At 37.9% G+C, this 25,942-nt stretch overlaps 1 protein-coding gene across 2 annotated transcripts in view; it reads left to right on the top strand.

The window, feature by feature from the left end:
- The window catches only part of crtac1b (cartilage acidic protein 1b), a 35,975-nt gene extending 10,287 nt beyond the window's left edge, over positions 1–25,688 (top strand). The window contains exons 5-15 of one of the 2 annotated variants that reach the window (XM_038296247.1): positions 1,871–2,027; positions 5,205–5,339; positions 5,425–5,567; positions 16,814–16,950; positions 19,460–19,542; positions 19,999–20,099; positions 20,199–20,367; positions 21,257–21,402; positions 22,853–22,895; positions 22,995–23,138; positions 23,342–25,688. In XM_038296247.1, the coding sequence (XP_038152175.1) occupies positions 1,871–2,027; positions 5,205–5,339; positions 5,425–5,567; positions 16,814–16,950; positions 19,460–19,542; positions 19,999–20,099; positions 20,199–20,367; positions 21,257–21,402; positions 22,853–22,895; positions 22,995–23,138; positions 23,342–23,457 (1,374 nt within the window). In that variant the 3' untranslated portion in view covers positions 23,458–25,688. The remainder of the gene's footprint in view (positions 1–1,870; positions 2,028–5,204; positions 5,340–5,424; positions 5,568–16,813; positions 16,951–19,459; positions 19,543–19,998; positions 20,100–20,198; positions 20,368–21,256; positions 21,403–22,852; positions 22,896–22,994; positions 23,139–23,341) is intronic. The other variant, XM_038296248.1, reaches the window with a different exon arrangement.
- Positions 25,689–25,942: the final 254 nt, after the last annotated feature.

Here is a 25,942-nt window from a genome sequence, read left to right as displayed (position 1 = left end):
TACACTCATTAATATCTCAACTAGTAATTTTGGTAGGAATGTATCAGGGTGGGGCAGTGTGCTCGTCTGTATTTGTGTATGGAAGAAGGGGCATATGCGGTAGGGGGCCAGTGCCCCAGTAAAGCTTTGTGCCTAGCAACGCCCCTGATAAACACAAAGGATTCATGCTGATTAAATTAATTTGTGTTATACTATCCTGACTGCCAGGCTCAGTGACAGAAATTAGCCTTGGGTGAAACCCTATTGAAAAATCATTGACTTTTAACTTTGTTAAGTAACAGCCAGCGGCTTTCAGGTCTTTAATTACAATTACGTTTTTTTTTGTTGTGTGTGTACCTTTCTGAAAGTGTGTAAAGTACTCTGTAACGTGGCATTTGCCTCAATCCCGACTTGTTTACCTTCCACTATATGTATAAGTACACTAGGGTGAGGAAAATGGTCAGATGGCTCTTATTTGTGTGGTCTTGCATACATGCATGCGTTCGTATTGATGGAAACACGTTAGGCCTGGTGGGAAAGCTCATTTAAATCGAGTGTATAGTCTATTAGCGTGGTTCCGTCTGTGAGTTTGTGTCTGCAGGGACTGACTGATAATGGAGTGTGAAATTAATCTCCAAAGGGAGGCAGAGCAAGAAGTGCCAAGCTGAGTAAGAAGGGACAAGAGGTAAAAAGCAGGGTGAATGAAGTTAAAGGGAGAAGAGAGACTGGTTGATGAGGAAAGGTGATGAATAGTTACAGTTAAAGAGAGAAAGAGCAGAAAAAATAGTTTTATAAATCAAAAACCATTTCACTTATTTTCTTTTATTTTAGTCAGTCATTCGGCCTTTTGTCTAAAATAATGTGATGTACCAAACATCAAATGCATTTTTCTCTGATCATAACATGCCATATCGTAAAGCAAAGGTTTCTCCGTACCATTGAGCTTTGAGTTGATGACTTTGCGGAGATTTCTGAATCTGAGAATGCATGCGGCACTACTGGAGAGGACAACTCCCTGTGGAGATGAATAAATCTCCGGTGGGAGCAACCTTCCTTCTCAACCAGCAGGACATTTAGTGTCTAAAATGACACACAAAAAAAAAAAAAAAAAAACCCACTGAAAATCTAGGCCTTGTTTACTTTCTATGATTAGAAACACAAATAAAGAAGGCAAAGTTAAAGACTGTAACATCAACTGTAAATAATGGCCACAGGGATGGTAGAAACAGTTAATATTGCAGCAACAAACATTATTCAGTATGTCACCCAGAACACCATATTCATAGAAGAAAATCTGCATCTGTTGATCCTTGCTACCAAAACTGAAAGCTGCCGTTTCTGAGGGGTTTGCCTTCTTTGGGAAAAACAAACACTTGTTAAATACAACCTTTAACTCAACCCTACAGCGCTGCACATGTAAGAGGAATTTTACATGATTTTGTCATGTTTAAATGCATCCAGTTTTCAAAGACTGCAGTTGCCAAAGAATTAGAAACTGGTCTCCTATTGAGGTGTAGGCTATTTTAAAATTTGTTCTTGTTCTGAATTCTCTAACAGCATTTTTTCACTGAAGTAGAGTTTGCAGCAAGTCTAACAGCAATATTGATTTAAAGAAACAAAACAGGGCAAACAGAGAAAAAATGTATGTGTTACATAACAGGTTGAAATACAAAATAAATTTTATAGTCAACCTTTTGATTTTCTAGCACTTTGCTTTTCATAGGATTTTTTTTTCGATCCAAGAATCTGGTTCTTCTCTGTTAGAGGCACACTGGGGCAATAAATTCTACTACTAAAATTCCCAGAAAGGTCAAATGACCAAACTGGTTTGTATATGTCTGAACTTGTGCGTCTGTGTAATTCAATGAAAGATATTGTTGTTTTTCTGCAGGGTACAGGGCGCTATGCCATCTACATCGCCAACTATGCCAGTGGAAATGTAGGCCCTCACGCTCTGATAGAGATGGACGAGGCAGCCAGTGACCTTTCACAGGGAGTTGTTGCCCTCTCCAATGTTGCAGAACAAGCTGGAGTTAACAAACTTATTGGTGGGTATCAAGCACTTATCTAAATTGTAAAATGTATATGTTTGTGCCATCTGACCTTACAGCATTATGCCGAAAAGCATGAGAAATTTGAAACCATAGATTCTAAAAGTTAAAAACAAAAACAGGAGGTTGTTTTTGTTTAAGGGAAATATCTTAAAGTACCTCTATATCTTTACAGAAAAGTTGGTGGAACAGGCCCTGCATAGGTATAGAAAATATACCTTAGACCACACCAATGTTACCTTGATAGTGTCTGTTATTTGTTGTAAATGACAACTATAGTGTCACCTTGAACTATTGCAAAAATACAGCAGCTTAGAGATGTAGCTACACAAAATCCCAGAGGCAGCTAGTAGTGCAACAGTAAATAAGATCTCTAATTATTTCTGTAAAATTAGTTTAAGTAATTCTAAATAGTTGTCTACATTCAATATTCATACAATAAACAGAACAAATATATTATTAATAATAAAATATTAATTCCTTCTTCCTGTTGCTTGTTTACGTGACAAAGAAACCTATTTTTCTTTGTCACTATTCAAAATAGAAGCAGCTGTTCAAGATGTGTCTTAATTTGCAAAACTCAGAAAATGGCTAATCAGAAAAATAATTACCTAAAAAATGTTTATATTTAGTTATCTTTAGAGAAAAATAGATCCTAGAAATGGTACTGTAAAAAACAAGGACAGATTTATCTTGCCACTAAATGTGCCACAGATTGTTGGGCTCGCTTTTTGGCAGCAAGACAATTATTCCTATTGCCACATTGCCAGACAGGACACTGTAAAACAAAAAATAAAATAAATAAATAAATAGTTCCGCAGATTAGCATTTTGGGTTAAACAAGTCCTAATGTCAACAAGTAATTAGAAGGCACGTCTTTGCAAAAAGATATAAATCAAAAGCTTGGGTGTTGAATTTGCTTCAATGCATTAAACCATCCATCCATCCATCCATCCATCCATCCATCCATCCATCCATCCATCCATCCATCCATCCATCCATCCATCCATCCATCCATCCATCCATCCATCCATCCATCCATCCATCCATCCATCCATCTTCTCCTGGTTATTCCGTCAGGGTCACGGTGGGGCCCGTGTCTATCTAAGGCAGTCTTTGGGCGAGAGGCGGGGTATACCCTTGCCAGTCTGTAGCAGTGAAACACAAAGCCATACTTTACCATGTGGAAACCAGTTGAATGCTCATATGTATTATACAAAATACTTTGTCCACATTTTAAGTAAAACAAGAACACAAATTCACATACAGTCACACTTAAAGGTATTGTGGAGGATTTTTGTGAATTTTTTAAAAGACTGGCCCTCTCCAGTTAAAAAAAAAAAATGCACATGCAGAACCCTGCTTTCCCAAGAGGGAACGCCTATTAAATGCATGCAAGAGCATGCACAAGCCCATTTCTCCACATGTACACTCTGTTTAAAAGGTTCTGTTCTCATAGCTCAGAGGTCAAGGATTAGCGCACCGCTGTCCGGATCCAGACCCACCTGCTGGCTAATCTGGACCCAACCTTATTTAAAACATGAATAAATTACCGCATATTGTCCGACAACAACAGGCTCACGAATGAGCATCTTGACATGCGCTTTAGAATGGCTTTGTCGCCATTAAAACTCAGGTTTAAAAGCCTTACAGGACAGCGTAAAGTCCACTTCTTTCATTAAGCCACAAAAAAAGAAAAAACAAAAATAACAAACAGTCAGTTCAGGTGTTTTATAAAATATGTGAATCAGGAAATTGTCTATATACCAAACTGAATGGTTGCTGTTCTCTACTTCAAAAAAACACTTTAGATTTCAAAATGGAAACATTTTCTATTTTTTTTTCTATTTTTTTTTATTTAAAAATTAAATGTATAGCATGGTTTCATAAAAAAACTCATTTTATTTCAGTGTTAAATTCTGTTTAAAGTAAAAGATAATAATTAAAAATGTCTATGGACCTTTACTTTAATGATTTTCTTTATTCCGACCTTGCTGATTTTTAATTGGTTACCCCTGCCATAGCTCATACAAGGTTACTGTGTCATAATGTCCTCCCTAACCCCTAAATGCATATTGTTTAAAATTAACAAACAGGTTTCAGCCTATATTAGTTGCATTGTCTCTAGCTTTAGAGTCCTAAAAGTCACTATTCCCTTAACTTAGCCTCTCCATTCAGTGTTGAACCAGTGATGTACGGAAAAGCGGAGCAGTAAATGCCAGAGAGCTGAACCTAACTATGATTTGTTTCCGTATAACGAAGACCAAGATCATGCATTAATGAAACTTTATTGTAACCACCAAGAAGTCCTTGGTGTCAGTGGTACAGTAAGTTCTCAAAATGGACAATGACTTTGGGTTTGAGAGCGACATAATGAATCTTCATCATCTCAGATTCCTTTTTTTTTACATGAAGGACATCATTTGATCCACCCAGGGGGGAAGAGGGAGCTGGTTCAGAGGTACAGTGAGTGATGTCCACTGGATGGCTTTGTCATCAAACTGCTCTTAATCAGAGCAGATGGACAGCCTGAGAAGTTGTATATCTGATGGTTACATATCTCTGGAGAGGCATTTTGTGGTTTATTGCTGTTGGGGGCAAGTGATATTTGTCTGGGCTGATGAAGCGGGCCAGTAAATCAGAAGCAGGGCCTGGCTCACAGCACTGACTGCACAGAGAAAGGGCAATCAAAGCCCCGTCAGCTACATAATTAAACTGCTGGTCTGAGATGAAAAACTGTAGCGATATGCTTCACTCTATAGGAAGTCACTGGAAAATCATGGGGTGATATTCATTGTGCACTGTGATTTTTTTTCTTCCTAGTGATTAAAGTACTGCTAGGATTTGTTTAATGCAAAACATCTCAGTATGTGAGGTATCACTGTTCAGTTGCGCTTCCCTTTGTAATTGTTTACCTGCGTTTGTGGCCATCAGAGTTAGTCTGTGTCAGCAAAAAAGACCTACACTGATCTAAGCAAATAGACCAAAAACACTCTAATGATCTCTTTTAATTTCCTTTTGTCATGGTTCTAATCTCTCTCTGTTTCCTTGATACACAATTTCACCTTTACAGCTCCATGCTTTTATTTTTTTGATAAAAACATCTCACCATTTAGGTAGCTGCCTCACTTTATCTTACAGAGCAATCTTCTCTTACTTTATCCATCTGCACAGGGGGGAGAGGTGTCGTTGTTGGGCCAATTGTTAGTCAAACTCTATCGGATATCTTCTGTGACAATGAGTATGGATCCAACTTCCTGTTCAGGAATAATGGTGACGGGACTTTTACTGATGTTGCACAGCAGGCTGGTAAGGATAATGTACAGTGTAAATTTAAAGAAACATTACATATCTATTATTTAGTGTAAGAGAACCATTGTGTATATATTTTTAGGAGTGGAGGACCCTATGCAGCATGGCAGAGGGGTGGCGTTGGCAGACTTCAACCGTGATGGCAGGACTGACATTGTCTATGGGAACTGGAATGGACCTCATCGCTTGTACATACAGCTGAATAACCGCAAACAAAAATTTAAGGTAAAGGCCTGATATCTTTGATTAGTAATAAATGTGCACTTTAAAGCCTCAGTTTTGAAGGGTTACTCCCATCTAGTGGTGAGCTAAAGGAATAACATGCTCTGGTGCCTCACCAATGAAAACAAAATAACTACTATGGAGGCTGCAGGTAAATGACTTCTAGTTATTTCTCTTTTTCCTTTTTCTTAGTTACTTGAACAAAAAGGATGAATGGACCTACATACATAAAACATCAGCGGGAAATAAAGTTTAACCGCCCCCCCATCTTGGGGCTTTTAGACTGGACGCAGTGTGTGCTGTGCTTATCGCTTTTTGTTGACTGCACGTCTGCATGACACTCTAATTTCAGCATATTTTAACTTTAAGCCTGCCGTGCTTTGACCTCTCTTGGTGCTGCACTATGCTTGGTGCAACTCTTTGTGCCCTTTCACGCCCCATGCCATTGAAAATAATGGATTTCAGAGCGCAGCAGTGTGCGCGTCACTTCGTGTCCAAAAGCCCCTTTATATTTATGTAAAGTTTAGAATGCCTATCTATCTTACAAAACATGACTTGATAGTGATGATTGTGATATTTATAGAAAATAGAAGTTGGTTCTCCATTGGCTTGAAACATTAGTTTTGCTTTGTCACAGGTGTTGAAATGTTTACGGTAAATAATAACAGTTCTCAGTTTTTTTCTATTAGTATGGAGATACATTGGTTTTCACTGTTAAGTTACGTAGGTTAGTTATTTCTAATTATATATAGATTAAACACTTATTAGATAAAATCATGTTGGAACTCATAAACCAGAGCAACCTTATCAACTTCGTAAACATTTTGGCTGTTTGAACACAGTTTTTTCTTCATGGTAAATAGTTCAATAAGTTTTGCAAAAAAAGGGAAAAGCATCTTTTAGTATTAACAGAATTTATTCAAGGAAAGAATAAAACAATGGATAATAAGCACATAATACAGAAAATAGAGTTCACCTTAGGCCAGGACCACTACATAAGCATATGAGTTGCACCAAAGAATAAGGTCGATCCTCAGTATTTATCCTGACTCAGTCAGGGCAACCTACACGTCTTATCTGCTGCGTTTTATTTATTTATTTATTCGTTTATTTGATAGGGACAAGTATGTTTCATGAATCATGTCACACACTACAACATTTTAGCTAAGGCTAATTCTCAATGCCTGTCCCCAGTTAGGCTTTTACACAAAACACAGTGACTGTACACAAAGCACAACAGAACAAATTACACACTAAAACATCACAGATACAAGAGAAGGTCAGCTAGATTATTAACGTTACACTGAAAGCGCGTACACACACCAACCCCTAAGTTTCTAAAACAAGGCCAGGAAACCACAAGGTCTCCCTACTTCTAACCCCAGGGTTTCACTCAATGCATGAACCACATGTGTACGTGCCGCGGTTTCTGCCCAGTACCCTATTCCACTAGGAGTATTCAGTGCAGAGCACCTTTGAGCAGTTGGACTTGGATCATGAGGATATTATCATCGCTTGATAGTACTGTAGCATACTGTACACTTTAAATTGCATAATTACGTGGTTATTTAGACAGTACATCTGTCACCTGCATGCCTGCTCTTTATCTGGTGACGTTACTTTTCAGCCTGTGCCTTTTCCTTTCTGGGGTTATCTTTATAAAATGGATGAGTTTTGTCATAAAATTGTGTGTTTTTCTAATAATTGAACATTTTATTGATCTCACATTGGAGAAATGTACCTGTGCAATTAATCCATCTCCTTGGGGAGCAGTGGGCTGCCATTGTGTTGCGCCCCAGAGAGCATAAGGTTTTGCTCAGGAACCCAAAGTAGAGGCTGTGGGGATCCAACCGGGTACTTGCAGACCTCTCAGAACGTGTATCTATGAAGAGAGAGTGTTCAGTAGCTATGTGCTGGAATCGCAGGTAATATGGTTCTGATGTTTCAGACAGTGTTGCCAGATAGAGGTTTTCCAGTCCAAACATCTGTGAAAAACTGCCACATCACGCAAAACCCCACCCAATTAATAAATTGTATTAATTAATGTGTGAACATTAACACACTTCAGTGCAACTTTATTCAACACTAAATGTGAGAACAAAACGCTACAATAAAAAAAAAATCTGCCCTGAGTTGTTTTCCATAAACAACTCTGACCCAGCCACCACAGCGATGTCAGATCCAGTGAGTGTCATGTGACACATCACGTAAACGGTACTAACATGTTTGCAGATGGATTCATAAACATGTAGACTACTCCTCTTTTTTATATGTAGAAGACAAACTATGATCAGTGCGTACACACAAATATGCTAAGCTTATTTTTACCTAACTGAATTAATTATATTTATTATGGTTGATTTTGAATCCTTACCTTTAATGCTTATTAGATTGTTGGCTGAAACATTGAACATCTGAAGGCTTTTACTCTAGTGAACTATAATATAATCCATTGTGATTTGTGAACAGTAGATGGTTGAATAAAATCTCCCCGATAACTGTCGAAGAGGACGGAATGTGTGTGAAAAAGCTGTTTAGACTGGCGATTTGATATAGGGAGGGTGAGGTGTTTAATTGGACAATAATTTAGAAGAAATTAACTCTCAATAAAGTCAATGATTTCAACTTTCTCCCTGCACCATATTTTTGGCATAGATTTTTAAAAATACTCTGCATGCTGAGTTCATCAATTTCAGACAGAACTATTTTCTTAATCCGGTCTCCATTCCTATCTTATTTTGCAAACAAAAACTTTTCATTTAAATTCAGATAATCTGCATCAGAATGGTGATGTGAACTTAACCATAAGAAACCAGATAGCTGAGTGGTGTGTAGTAGTGACAAGACAAGAGATCTTTTTCCACATGGATCTCTAACAAAACAAAACAAAAAAACTGGTCTGTTAGTCAAAACTATGTGATTTTTTTTTTTTATAAGGTCACCTGGAGTAAAGCTATACAGAGAGTAACCAAAAAACAATACAGTTTTACTTTCTGATGCTGTAGGTATGTTAATAAGGTGTTTTATTTGTAATAAAAGAAGGAAATAGGAATGAGGCTCCAACTTTTGACTAAAGTTATAGAATTGTTTTTGTAAGGAAAGCACTTTGTATTTCTATATCCCAGATGATGAAAAACCTTTTTTCTTAACTTTGTAGTCATGCAGCCTGTCTAGTTTACATTGTTTATCTGTATGAAAGTTGATAAGTGACAATAAATATTTTTTTTTATCTTAACCACCATTTCTGATTATTGTAAAGTAATTTTTTATATTCTCTCATAGAAGTTGAGCAATCTACTGTCTAGCTATTTATTCATCTATTCTCTATTCATCGATGGAGGATCATATTTGAAGGCATAATTTCATTTGAACAACAGAGAAATGATGTGAAGATAACTTTTCTGTCAGATATGAAAAAGTACTGACTTTTTTTAAACAAATGGGACTCCACCTCATTCAGCCAAGATGCAAAACAGGATAGAGATCTTGTTTATCTGCAAAAAATATTTATATCCAATAAGTCTTTACTAAACTACAACATATTTTTTTATGGCACACATAGGGCCGGATTTATCAAGATCCAATTTTGCGTTCAGTAATTTGCGCTCGTAACTGGTGGCAGGTGCAAAACTGTTGGAGATAGCCTATTTAAATGATGGTTTTGCGCGATTTGTGGTTTGCGTCAAAGTAGTTTGTAGTTTGTACAAACTTGTGCATTAAGAAATTTAAATCTTACAGTGACACCCCCACCCCCTCCAAAAAAAAAAAAAATAAAAAGAATATATATATATATATATATATATATATATATATATATATATATATATATAAACTTTGGCAACCTTTATTCCCTAAGGTGGTATGTGGCTGAATTTCTACTTCACTGCAGTAAAAAAAAAAACAAAACAAAAAAAACAGGTGTTTTGTATTGGCCTGTAGAAAAATGCACATACCAAATGGCTCACAAGAAGTGACTGTGGATGAGATTACGCATCCCCGCAGCATTGGCATGTTGCTCCACAGGCGCAGAGGTCGGGGTTCTGCGGTAGGGCGACATGGCATTTAGAACGTCGGACAGCACTTCTGAAAAACGAGATTGGGAGATCCCAGCTCTCGCTGCAACCGTACGCTGGAATGACCCAGATGCAAAAAAGTGCAATGTTGCAAGGGGTTTTGTGATATCTGGTATTGCGTGGGTCCTCCTTGTGGCTGACTCCAAATCCATTCGGAGTTCCCCCAACAGCTCCAAAATGGCAATGCTGGATAAACGAAATGTTTTGATGATAGTTTCCTCGTTCATTCCAAAAATATTCACACAGAGCGAAAAAATGCGTTCTCTGCGTCTCCTTGCTTCATTTCGATGTCTCCTTCTTGCGACAATAACCGCTGCCATGTGTGCGCAATTACGCATACAGACCATTTGCACCTTCTTTTGAAACATGTTAAATATAGAGTCAGATACCGTTAGCAAAATTGCTTTCAGGTTTAATAAATCACTTTGCGAGTGCTAAATTAATATATTTACATGTTCTCCTCCCACAAGACGCACTTTTGCGTGTAAACGCCCCATATTGCATATTCATTGCAGAAAAAGTGATAAATGGATAAGAGGCGCTATTTAGAACGCTGTTGATAGATCGGTTTGTACTTTTTTTAGCGTGCGCAGTGAAATAGCTCACGTTTTTATACACGCAAACCTTTGATAGATCCGGCCCATAGTGTAATCACAGTAAGGTCACAGCAGTCTGGGAGTGAGGTTTAAAGTACTCTCTCCAAGTTCCACATTTTCAAACAAGGAACATATAATATCTAACATCTAAAAAGGATCCCTGTCTTTGATACAGTTAAAGCTGAATATGTTTTCTGCTATTTCCATTATGTTGATAATACAAGAATGCTTTTTTTATTTTCAAAATATACACAGATGAAACTACCATTCAGATGTGAAAGAAGAAGTTGTGAAAATTGACAGAAATAATTCTAACTGAAGCTGGATGGGTAATCCAAGCTTTTTCTGATTGAGGGCAAGTCTTTAACTGGGATTTTTACCATCAAATAAAACATTACACCTACTGATTTATATTTTGTAAGTGCTGATCTCCATTCCTTATTTTCTAACTGAAATCAATGCCTAATGTGAACCCAGGACAAAACAAATCTATCCTATTGTCACAGAGACGATCTTATCAGTGCTAACAATTGGCCAATAAATTTATTGGATCAATGACTCCAGCAGTATGCATGTGTTGGGTTTTGGGTCGTTATGTCAAATAGCGAAGGGGTAAAGGGATCAGCTGTGCTGTGTAAATCTACAGGCCCTTTGTGTGCCTTGATCTACCTCTCCCTGCCTTCCCCCATCATTTATACTGTATATTAATGTCACTGGAGTCATTTTTATAAGGGTCACCAAAGGGGTTAATGTACAATGCTTAGCCCCAACACAGTTTCATCAGAGCAACACACAAGTGTCTCTACACACACGGAAAAGGCAAAAAATGAATATGAAAGACAATATGTTGAATCATAAGGCAAAAAAGAAAACACACTAAAGACCCCCCAGAATGCTCACACTTTCATTATTATCCAGTGTTGACCTATGGCTTGAATAATGAAGCAGTTGTATCACTTCAGTAAACCAGCACTTAAATTTGGCTGAGCTAGCAGCTTTTCTTAATGGAAACTGCAGATTAGGCCTTCAGTTTTAATTAAAATCTGTTAGTTAAGATGTTCTTTCCACTAGGTTGAAAATACATATAATTACACATAGAAACAATACAGAAAATCTGTTTAGATATTTGGAAAGATGACTGAGCAAAAGTTCAGGCAGCATATATCATTTTTCTTAGTCATTGTAAATATGTCTGAAGTGTAATTCTATTGTTATTAATTAGATATTTGGCTGAATGTTTGTTTTTCCTGAGATTTTATTATGTCCTGTTTTGTTTATTATATGCAATTTATGATAGATGACTTTTTATTTTATGATGGTCTTAGCCATAAACCCTGTACAAAAAAAGTACTTTACTATACAAAGGCTTATATTATCTAGTTGAACGTTACACATTTTGTGACATAACCATGGCAAATTTTAACTGTGTATCTAATAACCAACACATAGTAGAACATCCTTGATAAGTGTAAAGATTCAATCTTCAAGGAAGAATTGTGGCTGAAAAAAAAATCCTGAATGATTGTTATCAGCAATAACTGAAAAGTTTGGTGAAATGAATTAGAAAAAAAACAACAGAATTCCAGGCTACTTTTTTGTAGTGAAAGTAAAAACATTTCTACATGCACAAAAACTCTAGATTGGGACTGAACAGCTGCCTTGCCTTAAACAAAATACTGATCAGTGAGATTAACCTGAAAAAGGCTTCAGTTTACCAGCGAGCATAAAGATTGGATTCTGGACCAATGGAAGAAGGTCATATGTTTAGATGACTTCATATTTACCCTGTTCCAAACTGATGGGCGCTTCAAGAGCAACACCTGAAGTCATGCACCCATCATGCCTAGCTTCTACACACTAGGCAGTGCTATGATCTGGGGTTGCTGCAGGTCTAGTGTTCAGCAACACTGTGTGAATGAATGAGGTCCATCAATGTTTTTTTTCTTCCTTGATAGCACATGCATTTTCCAAGATGACAGTGGTAGGATTCATAGAGCTTGCATTGTTCCCAAAGAGTGTTTCAGGGAATGTGGGATTTTTTCACATATGGAGTCCAGACCTTTACCCCATTAAAGGAATAGTACACCCAAAACATGATTAGCCTTCATTTTCTACTCACCCCCATGCTGAACAACGCTCTGGAGTACTTTTTTGATATCTCAAAGGCATCTGGAGATCTGGGAGGCTTCTTGCTGTCTGCTGACATTCAAATAATGGAGGTCCATGGCGCCCGAGGCAGAAAGGTCCATAAAAGTCCACAAAAAACGTGTCAATATTCCTCCATATTGCTCGTCCAATGTATTCCAAGTGTCCTGAGTGGGTAGCATCCAGAATTTACTCGAAACGAAGTCATTTAGAATGTTTTTAGAGCATAAACAGTAGTGTATAGGATTTCCTGAAAGCGCACACATGCGCGTTCACGACGCTACGGAAGCCGGCAGACCAAACCAGATGAAAGTGCGCATTCAGCGTCTGCTCTGCCGATAATGCAAGCGTAGAAGAAGAAATGTGCTGTTTACCTGTGCAAAGAAAGAAAAATGTCTGAGGACTTCAGTGTTGAGGAAGAGCATGAGTTCTTTGCCGAGCTGAATGCGCTGGTTTGGTCTGCTGGCTTCCGTAGCGTCGTGAACGCGCATGTGCGCGCTTTCAGGAAATCCTATACACTACTGTTTATGCTCTAAAAACATTCTAAATGACTTTGTTTCGAGTAAATTCTGGATGCTACCCACTCAGGACACTTGGAATACATTGGACGAGCAGTATGGAGGAATATTGACACGTTTTTTGTGGACTTTTATGGACCTTTCTGCCTCGGGCGCCATAGACCTCCATTATTTGAATGTCAGCAGACAGCAAGAAGCCTCCCAGATCTCCAGATGCATTTGAGATATCAAAAAAGTACTCTAGAGTGTTGTTCAGCATGGGGGTGAGTAGAAAATGAAGGCTAATCATGTTTTGGGTGTACTATTCCTTTAAGAATCATTGGGCTGTGCTGGAGAATGGGAAGCAGTTAGACTAGCTTTATCATGCAAGATCTGAATCGAAAAATGAATTCAACACTGGCTGGAAATAAATCTTGTGACATTGCACAAGCTTATTGAAACGATGCGAAAGCAAATGTGTGCTATAATCAAAGCTAATGCTACGTTCACACCGGACGCAGCAAGAGCAGCAAAATCGTGTCTGCTGCTTCATTTTTGCTGCTTGTACCTGTCAGTTCTGACGCGCGGCTGAAGCAGCTTTGCTGCATTGGCTTCATGGTGCAAAAGTGTGTCTGACGCACGTTGGGCGGAGCTACTCTATCCTTTCTCTGCCTTGCAGCTATATTTGCTGTGATCAGTGGGAATAAAGTAGTTTTAATATGTTTTTAAGTGAGAAAATACACCTGAAAACTTCATCAGTGCAGTCAGTTCATCCAGATTATAATCCTGCCTTCCAATGTTATTTCTGTCGGAGCCGCTCAGACCCCCCACATACCAGCGGTGCGCCGACAGAAGGAATCCCTTCAACAGCAGCCTCTGGCCCGGTCGCCTCCTCGCGGTTCACCGCAGCGGCTGGTAGGTGTTTTTCATCTAAATAATCCAAACTGCAGGCAGCAGGATAACTAAAGCGAACATAATTAATTAATTAATTTATGCGTCAATAAACTGTTTCAGAGGAGTGATCACAGCGCTCTGTATCATCAGCGCTGTGTCTCTCTCCCTGCCAGCTCCCAGATCAGCTTCTCTGATTGGTTGACGAGGCACGTCGAGCAGCAAAAGTTAAACTTTTCCATCTCGAGCAGCAGCGCGTTTGCGGCGCGTCACGCGCGTCAGATGCTTAAACGCGCCCGACACGCTGCTTCAGCTGCTCAGACGCGCTGCGCCTGCAGCTCAAAACGGGCTGCGGGACCTTTTGCTGCGCCTTGGCGTGCGTCAACCATTGACTTTGCATGTAAACTCCCTGCTTCTGCCGCACCTGCTGCGTGCGGTGTGAACGCAGCATAAGACATTCCAACACAAATGTTAATGTCCCCATTCCTTTGTTTGTAGCACCAAGTGTTTGAGGGATGTCTTGTCAGCTTGGAACATTTTAAAACCAAACATTTTGTGCTTTTTCCGTCACAATACTCAGCATCCGTCACAATCATCCTAAACGGGGTTGCGAGAGGTGCTGCTCCAGCTGTCTACGGGCGAGAGGCGGGGTACATCCTGGACAGGTTGCCAGTCCATTGCAGGGCAACACAGAGACAGGACAAACAACCATTCATGCACACACTCACACCTAAGTAGAGTTTAGAGAAGCCAATTACCTAACCTAACATTTGGACTGTGGGAGGAAGCCTGAGAACTTGGAGAGAACTCACACATGTTCAGGGAGAACTTGCAAACTCCATGCAGGAAGACCCTGGGCCGGGAACCTATAATATTCTTGCTGCAAGGCAGCAGTGCTACCCACTGCCCCACTGAACAGCCCAGTCACAATCAATGGACAGATAGTCACATCTGCGAATAGCAGTCTTATGAAATAAATAACATAGCTTAAGATTTGGGAAATGTTAACACATAAATGTGCTCTAATCTAAATCATTGTGCTGCAACTATGGCTCTGTCACAATCCTTTTCAGCTTTCTCCAAACATTGCCCTTAATTTAGCTCAATCTGTTTTCCCATTGAGCAGGACCAGCTTCCATAATGTTTCTTAGGCCATTACAATTCCAAAATACTTTTGGTTTTGAAGTTAGGGAAAACTGTTGAAAAGGGTACTGTACTAACATCCTTTGTGTGGTTTCTCTCACTTCTGGTAATACTGTAAGTACCTAAAATAGATTTTATCGAAGTATAAAATAATGAGTAACCTTAATTGATAAGATAATTCCGGACTTTTTTTTGTTGATATGGAAAAACTTTTTTCTTTCTTAGTTTTAGTTTTCTCTTTCTGCTCTTAAGTAGGTGATATCGTAAATGTAGTTGTTCCCTTGGAGCCTCAGGCAACCATCCCCTCTCCTTCACCTGAGCAGTAGAAGGTCAATGTGGGCGGCCCTACCTCTGCAGCTTTATGAGCCTTATAATTAAAACAGGGAGTAAATACTGGGAGGAGTGAAGGGCTGCTCTATAACTCTTTCAAGACTTATTCCTAACTCAATGAAGCAAGGACATATCTATTACTTTCACATGCAAAAACTCAGCTGCTGTAGAAACTTATTTTTGGAAAGGAAGCAGTGAGGAAGCATCTGAATTATTTGCACTAAATCTATGAAAGTGGGAAAAATACTTTTTAAGAAAAAAAATATTTACTAAAAAGGAAAGACGTATAGAAAGTAAAAACAAAAAAGTAAAAACATTCACAAATTGATCAGCTACATCTTAATAAATTGTACATATGTAATGATTGGTTTGAGTGATCTGACCCACATGCAGATAACCACTCAGAGACCAAGGGAAAAAGTTTAACAGGTTTATTAAATGTAGATGAATAACAGAAGTTGGATCTGGAACTCAGTGGACTGGTGAACCGGAACGGAAAGTCTGAAGGGGAGATCCCAGAGATCAGTTCAGGGACGGTAGGAAATTTGACTGTGGCTTGAATATTACTGGAGAGGGACTCGGTTTGAGGGGGGTCTTGTCAATCCTTGAATCCAGTTTGTAGGGGTTAATCCAGAGAAGAGGGAACTTGTTGGAGGGCGGACAGATAGACAAGCGTTGGACCCAGAGGAGTAAAGGAGCGGACTGTCACTTGGATTTCCGATGAGGACTTGAACGGTTCTTGTGGAGGTTTTCCCCTGCTCAGTGTGTACTCAGTTAATCCTTCCAAGGGGAGAAGGTCCAGGTATCCAGTTACTCAGGAAGGCTTCCCAAAACTGGCAAACACTCTGGCGTCGAGGTAGTGACAGCCCACTGCTCAAATACTCCTCCAGTAATGATCAAACAAGCCACAGGTGTGCAGGGAGGCCCAACAATGAACAAGGCACCACCTGGTGGTGGAGGGAGAAAAACACACAAACAACCCACACAAACTGGATTCCTAACAACATAACTTAAAGGTTAAAAGAAAATAAAAAATTTGAGAAAGCAATTTAAGAACAAGTGTAGAAAAATCATAAACTAAATTTATTCAACTACACATCAAATGTCATATTACTAAAATGTAACAGGACCTTAAACATAGTAAAGACTAACTCCTGAAAAACCTTAATCTAAATATATTAAAAATTCTAAATGTTAAAGGGGTCTTGAGTTTGAAAACACAAAATGTGCTCCCTTTCTTTCAAGCTACCACGTTCTGACTTCAGCTACATACTTTCTATGTTGTTATGTTACACATTGTTCTTTAAATCAATAATTTGGTAAAAGAAAAAAATACTATACAGAAAACCATGTGCATGGAAACCTTTTTGTTCATCAGAGATTAATAAAAAAATCCAACTGAATCCATAAAAATGCTTTTATTTTTCAATGAGTTAATAAAGATGCCTTTATTGACAGTGTCAATGACTATCTGAAGTGTAGGATAAAAATTTATATACGAGCAGCATGATGAAGAGAAATGAAAAAAGTAAAATAACATGGAACCTAATTTTACATGTTTCTTATTTCCTCAGGACATTGCCTCCCAGAAGTTTTCCATGCCATCTCCGGTTCGGACTGTTATCGCTGCAGACTTTGATAATGACAATGAGTTGGAGGTCTTCTTTAATAACATCGCCTACAGAGAACCTTCAGCCAACAGACTTTTTAGGTACTGAAACGTCTTTGTTTCATAGCACTTTAATGAAGAGGTTAATAAACTGCTTTTTTGTCTTGATTTAATATTCTAATGATGTGCTTGAAAGGTGAAGGGAATTTAAATTTCCAGAAAAAGGATACTTATCTAGTCTGGCGTCCCGCCTCTTCCTCCTTACTTCTTCACACATGAATAAGTCTTTCATTACGATAGTTCTTAGATCTTTTTTTTGTTCATGGTTTGGTTTCCTCTTAGATAATATTAATTAACTCAGAGCTCAAAATGTGCAAAACGGGTGATCGGTTGACTGATAATAAAATGAGCCTTTTCCTTTCTAAGTAAAATCAGATTTGGCAAAGTTGTTTGAGCAGGATTCAAATTTCTGTTTGCTCTGAATATCAGCAATCAGTCTATTCACCAAAGAAGATCTCCTTGATCAGAATATTTCTGCACGCTAGGTCACCCAAGAAAAATCTGTCCTTCTGCTCTGAATGAGGTCACTACTTCACAGCCAAAGGCTTGGCCATTGTCTTCTGTGAAGATTAACAAGCTTATTTTTTTCTTCTCTTCAGCACACACAAAAAAAGATGCTTGAACAAGCTAATTAATCCAGTAAAACAAATCAATATCAAGCTGGTGTTAGTGCTCTAACAGCTATAATCACCACATTAGCTGAGATATTCTATAATTATAAAATGTGAAACTTTAACGCTTTCATGCATATTGGTGACCATGGTGGACAGCTATTCAAGACTGCTCTGTATGTGGTGGATATTTATGGTATACTCATATAAGCCAATTTACTGGACGTGAATGTATCACCAGCCAGTCTAAAGTAACAGCGAACTTAAAACAAATGGCTAGCACATGCAATGTGAAATGCAAACTACCTTTCAAATATGTTGCAGGTTCTTCTAAAAGTAATTTTTGTAGTTAAAAAGTTTGGTTACATTAACTAATTGCCTCAGTATTAATTATTTTTAAGAGGAATTGCAGTTGAACATTTGTCTATGAAAATGGACCTACTGCTTCACAGTCTGCATAGTTCTATAAAGACACATTTGCACCTTCACGGGTTTCTGCTTTTTTTCTCACATTAAAATGTTTTTTGTTCATCCAAAATTTTTAGATTGGAAAAAAACAACCTATATGAATACAAAAAACTGTTTTTAAAGTGACACTAGTATAGCTGATTTGGATTTATGTCCAAACTCTGGCTGGACCAGTCCAAAGCTTTATAAACTGTTTGGTTAACCCTGGTTAACTGATGGACATTTTCCTGTAGGATGTTCTGGTAGACATCACTCTAAGAACAATGGTCAGGTTCTGAAATAATGTGTTTTTAATTTTAGGTCAGACATACAGTGTAACAATTAAACATATCATCCAAATAGTTCAAACTATTATCTTATCTTCTCTTTAGAATGTCTGATGGGCCTTTTAGATGAGAAGTGGTTTTGGCCTTGGATCTTTGTTGACTTTCCAGTGACTTTGGTCTTTTTTTCCTGGACTCGCTTTTATTGTGTAATGTTTATAAGAGTCTTGTTTGGAAGGTTTTTCTTGCTGTTTTGAGTTTTTGAATCTTAGGGATGATTTTTTTTATGTGGTCTTAGGGTAATATGGGTTTACTGGCCCCCTTATAGAATCCTTCACTAATGCTCTTTGTTTTTACTAGTAGCACATTTTTGGCTCTTACTGTACAGTAATTTGGTTTGGTTTATAAACTTCCCAACGTTTTCCAGATCAATAGTTATTTGTAACGGTTTTTCTACATATTTTTCGTCTACATGTGAGGTGATAATGAGGCCATTTTTGATAAATAAACCTGGGCTTAGCTATTTAACCATTGTGGTTTAATCGCAGGTCAGACTGACCCAGAAAAATTTGCAAGGAGGCAAGCACTTTTTCATAACGCTGAATGGTAGATAGGTCTTTAATATCAGTTGATTGTAGTTAATTTTTTTAAAACCAATACTTGCCTATAATGTGCTTGAAAATGCTTTACTGGCATTAACTGTTTATGCTACTTATTTTGTAGCTAGGATAATATTCTTTGAGAAATTAATCCTGTGAGTTTGTGTAATCCTATGTTATAAAGCTGAGAAGAGGTACATAACAGAACGCTTGCTTGAATTATAATTAATATTTCATACCACCCTTCACACCATTTGCATATCTGCTTTTCATTATATGGAAAACATGTTGTCATAGGAAAATGATACTCCAGCACACTGTAGCAAACCAATAAAATCCAAGAAAGAAACAGAAAGTCAGAAACGTAAAATAGGTGCAAGTAAGGCATGCTGGTGGAGCTGCTTAGAGTTTTTACATGTACAACATTTAAATTGTATATTTACTATGGTGAAAGATGCAACGATGACAGAAATATGCAATTGATGGCTTGGGCAGGAAGTCAACCAGACCACATTACCAGTTCAGTAGTGTTAATAGTTCATATTTGTCTTAATACAAAGTTAAAGTGGTGCAGAAATAAAAGGGTAATGTTTATTATGGTGTTTTTTAGGGTGAGCAGGAGAGAACACGGTGACCCCCAGATAGAAGAATTGAACATTGGGGAGGCAGCAGAGCCTGATGGACGAGGAACTGGTAATCTAACAAAAGCAAATGTGAACTTCTGCTGTTTTATGCACAGTGAACATGAAGGCACACGCCTGTTATCAACCATAGTTCTGCACATCAAGCATAAAAAAACGAAATGGAAATTAAATCAAATTGAGATATTGTTTTCTTTTTTCTGATGCTTTGAAATAATAAAAGAAGAAGTTTAACAGGTTGTCATTAAGTTAACCGCAACCAATCTGCCTGTAGAAGTGCTGGAAAGAAACATCAAAAACTGTGAAAGGTTCATATCTGGTTGTAGTACCACATCAGAACACTAGATGACAACCTTGTTCCAATTTTGAAATTAAGTCTTCCTACACTTCTTTTTTACAATATCACTACGATAGTTCTAAACGTATGTGCATATGTAATTTCGTGAGCATAGTGATCATTGCAGAGATTTTTTACTTTAGCTATGTTATTATGTTGATGGATCTCCAGGAGCCATTGCCACAGACTTTGATGGGGATGGCCGTCTGGAACTGGTGGTGTCTCATGGTGAGAGTGCAGCACAGCCACTTTCTGTCTATAAAGTCAACCAGGTGAGTGTGTGTTCCCTAAGTAGCATTTTATATGTTGTAGTTTGGCTCAGCATAAATCACTTGGGAGCCATCTCCCTTTATGTTGCACTCTTGTTTCAGGGCCTAACTAACTCATGGCTCCGGGTCATTCCCCGGACCAAGTTTGGAGCTTTTGCCAGAGGAGCTAAAGTGGTTGTCTACACAAAGAAAAGCGGCCCACACACACGGATTATTGATGGCGGTTCGGGATACCTTTGTGAGATGGAACCTGTCGCCCACTTTGGCCTTGGTAAGATCCCATTTAAAGAGCCAGATAGTTATACAGGGTTTAAGCCCTTCAGCTTACTGCATTTGCTCTTCTGTAGGGCTAGTAAAGTTGAAAAACAGCCTTATTTTATTTCTCCCCTTTGAAAAAGAAATGCAAAATTAGAGGATACGAGTGAGAGAGAAAAGAAATGGGCACATAAAGAATCTCCTTTGTCCCTCTGGCTGAGCCCGTCATGCATCAGAGCTTGCAAAGAAAAGATCAGCTCCACTGGTCGTCACATTGCTCTCTGCCATATGAAAGTTTCTAAAATGTTGTAACTTTAGAAAAGACCTCCAGATATTATGTGGATTTATATGTAATACACTCAATAGCAGGCATGTCGGTCCTCAAGGGCCGCTGTCCTGCAGGTTTTAGAGCTTTTCCTGCTTAAGTACAACTGGTGTTAATTGATTGCTCATTACCAGGCTTTTACTGAAATGCAATCATCAGACTCAGCTGTGCTGAAACAGGGAAACCTCTAAAACCTGCAGGACAGCGGCCCTCAAGGACAGACTTTGGGCATGCCTGCTCTATAGCAATATGTCAAAGGTTTGATCTTGAGAAAAGGTGAAATATTCTCTGGCTTCCAAACAATGCAACTGTCTGTCAGGGTTACTAAAGATTTGCTTACATTAAAAATGCCACTTTAATTAAGATCCACATAGGTGATTAGATGTCCTCCTTTGTGCCTGATTAATACATTTAATGATGAGTAGCGGGTGCAAACAGATATCCTGAAAGTGGACCAGGATTGAAGAGTCACGACTGTCACCTCAGTAAATTATTATTGGGGTTAGTGAATGAATTAAGTGATGTTATGTTTGGATTTTTTGTGTTTGATATTCATCTGGAATAATTTTTACTCAAACAGGTAGGGATGTTGCCACAAATGTTGAAGTGTACTGGCCAGATGGACGCTCAATAGCACGTCCTCTGGAGCCTTCAGAAATCAACTCAGTGCTGGAGATCCCGTACCCAAGAGATGAAGAGGAGGTTACTCCTACTGTGGAAATAGAGGTACAGTACACAATATCACAATAAATTCCTTCAAAACATTATGGTGTTGGGCAGAATGAATATAAAACAAAATATGAATGCCATGGGTGGGGCCTTATATCCTAATATTTTATTTGAGGGCACATCCAGGCTGTCAGTTGATCTGGTGTTACCCATCAGGCCCTCTTGGACACTGGAAGTCTCATCACTTTTTTTAAACAATGACTTCCCTCTTGCATCACTTTTACAAAGACAGATTTTTGAATTTGGATGACTATTTTTTGTCCCGTCAACATATAACTGCAATTTTTCGAGAGTAACCTAGGACCTTTTTGTTTCTCTTAATTTTTGCTATCCTTGCCATAATTGTCATTTTAGAAAAAATGTGTTTTTCACCTCACATCATGTTTTCTTATTTTATTTCATTAAGCTAACCATGCCTAAATCACTGTGAGGCAACATTGAAACCTATGAGCTAAGTTTCAATAGAAAGAGTTATAAAAAAAACTCAACAGCTCAGCATTGCAGATCAAACTGGCTCACTGACTAGTGAATCATTGTCTGTGCTAGCATCATGACCTAGACAGACACACCTGATGTTATCCTACATATTTGTTGTTAATATGAACAAATACCAATCTGTCCATGATGCTGCTGAACTCTTTGTTTCTCATAAAGCTGTTTGTTCTCTAAAAAATATCTGTCAGATGCATCAAACCCCTGTATTTTTAATTTAGATTAAAGTGCACACAGGTCAACTTTAGTTAAGGAGTAGATCAGCTCTAAAGGCAATTGTTGCAGTGGATATTAGTTAAGGATATCAAATTGAAGGGAGGTTGAGCAGGTCCACAAGCTGCACTGCCACATCCCTTCAAGAGTATTGTGGGTTTCCAGAATCAGATAAAAGCCTCTGTCCCATGTGTGGTTTTAATGGGGGTGGGGGGATTGTGGTTTTAATTAAAAATTAAAGAAGAGAATAAAACTGCATACCATTGTTTGTCACATGGCACACATTTGTTGTTGTCTTTCTTGAAGATTGAAAAACTTTTTCCCTACTCTTTTAATTTTGCATGGCTTGCTGTGATGACAAAATCTGAAAAAGGTAAAGGATGCAAATTCCTTTGAACGTTGCTGTAACAAATGCATTAATTAAATAGAGGTTGAATTATAATATTAAAGAGAGAGTTTAGGAAGCTTCCAAAAAGACTTAAGGCATCCAGGTTTGATGCAAATGAATGTAGAGTTTAGTCTTAATTGTTTGTTTTTAATTTTTAATTTTTTTGTTTGTTTTTTGGACCAGTTCTGTTTTTAATAATTAAAATGCTGCACAAATCAAACTAGTTCTCTGTTTGTTTTTGGTCACTTGCTAGAATATAAGAAAATATCAGGAGCAGTAGAGAAAATGTAATATTTACTGAGTGTGCTTAAGGATTGTAAAGATATTTTGCTTCACACACATTGTGTTTTACAGTGTGGTCACGGGTTTGCTCTAAATGAGTACGGCCGCTGCACAGGTAAGCTGACCTAATTTTTCCTCTCTTCATTGACTCTGACTCCTTGTATTAGCGTCCTTTAGTCAAGCGTCTTTGCCCCCTCGCCTTCCCCGTCCTCAGATAAAGATGAATGCACCCAGTTCCCCTCTGTGTGCCCCTCTGACCGCCCCGTCTGCACTAATACCTTTGGCAGCTATAAATGCCGTGCCAAGAAGAGATGCAACCAGGGCTTTGAGCCCAATGACGACGGGTCAGCCTGTGTGGGTGAGTTGTCCTCAGAAAACATTTACTGGATTTGCCCAGTTCATGAGAACACAGAAGGCGTCACCAAAAGAGGAGAGGTTATAAGGTCTTAAAGTTACTAACATTGTTTCAACTGTTTCCCCTTTTTGCACAATATATTGCATTATTTAAATAAGTTAATGCCTGACAGTTTGCCACCCTCTGTGTCTCATTTTTCTTTGCAGCCCAGGTGGCTTACTTTGGAAGGAAAAGCTCTTCTGGGGAATGCAATGCTTTCCATATGCTCACTCTCACTCTGCTACTTCTCATCTCCGCTCATTTGCAGATAGAACTGCTGTAGCTTTGCTCTTTCCTCCTTTTTTGCTGCTGAAAGGAGATGTACAGAAACTGTGTGCAAACTTTTCACTGAAAAATATCCTCTTCTTCTCTTTGAAGCCCTGGTTTCTTTTCTTCATCGGTTGCTGTATATAGAGCTTTGCATCATGTCACCACTGCTGTATTTTACCCTGTGTCTCCAAGCCTCCTGCAGGAGCTTTCCTGTGAACTGCAGATTTTAGAACTGTCACCTGTGAAACCCTAGTTTTATTTTCTGGCATTAAAAATGTGACCTGAACCGAGTCCATAAAGGAAGGTTTAGCTTAGTTCCAGATCATACGGAGCATATGTTCTTTAGAGATGTGCTGACATCCTATCTTTTTTTTTTTGTCATACCAGGACTAAAATCCTCACATATTATTGCTAAAATCTTAGTTTTGTGTTGATTGAAAATCTTATGTGCAAAAAGCTTTAGGATGTGTATATATTTATGTTTGTGTGGGCGATGTGTGCCTGATTCAGCACAGTCCAAGGAAGTGTTCAGGTGCAGAAACATACGCCGGACCATCTGTCCCAGATGGCAGGGCACATTTGTTTTTTTTTTTTGTTTTTTTATTATTTTTAACAAGTAAATGGTACATAAAAATCCAGAGAAATATGAAATCAAGGCTGTAAGCTACTGAGAACACATGTAAGATGCCACCTTACATTTTAGAAGCTTTAGCAGCAAGAGTATTACTAGAATTTTTAAACAACTAGCATCAACATGTTAATCATGGTAAGATCTCCGATTGGATTATTAAATGTGAAAATAAATATTTTAAGGGATGTTGCTTTTCCTTCCTGTTATTACGTATTATCAGACAAAGTGCAAGTTTTCATTATTCCTTTTTGTTTTGTGCCCCTACTGTAAATCATTTATTGGAATAAAACTTCATTTTTTTTACTAGAAAAAGAGGGGGTTATTATACAAGTAAAATTCTTTATCATTATGAAAATATGTATAACCGCAAAAGTCTTGGAATCATATTTTCTCAATTAAAAAAACAAAACTTTTACTTTAGCTGAAAAAATATGTCCAAAAATAGCAATTATGAAGTTGCTGACAACATCTTGACTGATAGCTTGAGACTTCCTTATTATCTCTTTTTATTTTTGCAGGAAGCATGAGTTCATGCATGCACTTTAAGGTAAAAAAAATATATATTTCTACCTGAAATTCGATCCCCCTGTCATTTTTAAGGTACTATTTGCAAGTATTCCTCATGCTGTTGTAGTTGGAAAACCTCTTTACTGTCAAGTTCAATTTAAGACGACCCCAAATGTCCAGGTTGATACTTAAGCTTGATCTTTATGTAGCTTTTTAAATGAATAAAAATGGTACCATTGTGCATTTTTCTGTAAGGAGACTAAACTGAACTTTTTTCCACAGATGAAATTATTATTCCACCAGCTTGTCATTTTTAAAGAAGCTTAACCAAAAATAATCAGCTGCGCCCATCATAGTGTTACAGTAGGTCTTAACATGTAATCATATCAGCTAACTTCTTTATTTAGTCTAGCTGAGATTTTTTTCCTGAAAAAAACTCACAAGGCAGCACCTTTTGAAAAACCAATAAACTTAATTTAATAATAATGCAATAAAAATCACTTACTGTGGATCTTTGTTCGATCCATTTTCACATTGGTGGTTTTCTCTCTGTGGTTGCCAAAGAGTCTGTGGATACTTTATGAGGGTTCAGAAGACCATGTCTACTTAAGTCAAATATTTTAATGTTTTCACTGAAATATTTCTTGGACACTGTACTGGAGGTTGCTGCTAAAATGAAACTTTAGAGTCGGGAAAGAAGGAAACTTTTTTTTCCTTTGTTTTTTTTCACTCCGGATGGGCTCACCACTTTCCTAACCATTAAATGTGAATTTTAAACTTCCATTTAACAAGATGGCACAGCCAAATGTTTTGGATGAACACAGCTAAATATGTTCCAACTTTACTGCTTAAAACCATGATACCTAATGTGGTGTTTTGATTCCAATCTACTAATTTACCTTTTGAATGTTTTGAAATTGTTTGCTTGTTGAGACTTAGCTGAAGCTGACAAATGCAACAGATGTAATAATGCTGAAAATAACACTATCCTAATTGTAATATGTTGTCATGTAAAACAATTAAATGTGTACAGGATTTCTGTGTCCGATGAGACTGAGCACAAATGGAACAAAACCAATAAATGTAAACATTTTTCAACAAATATGCATACAGCTTTCATGCAAACTTATTCATTCCAGAGGAGCTATATATTAAAGCAAAAAAAAAAAAATCAAGTTCAAGATAATATAGCAGACAACTATTATTTATATGTGTACTGTACCTGGGTGATATGTTTGTAATATTGAACAGACCTGCAGGTTTGCATTCCACGCTCCACCAGCCATTCGTTTTGATATGTCACTTTCTTAACAATTAAACCTAGAAATTAACATTCAGCTTGTGAATAATAGAAATGTCC

The sequence above is a fragment of the Cyprinodon tularosa genome, unplaced genomic scaffold (assembly GCF_016077235.1).
Source record: "Cyprinodon tularosa strain WSP-4 unplaced genomic scaffold, ASM1607723v1 ctg37, whole genome shotgun sequence".
Taxonomy (NCBI): Eukaryota; Metazoa; Chordata; class Actinopteri; order Cyprinodontiformes; family Cyprinodontidae; genus Cyprinodon; species Cyprinodon tularosa.
This window is presented reverse-complemented; position numbering and strand designations above follow the sequence as displayed.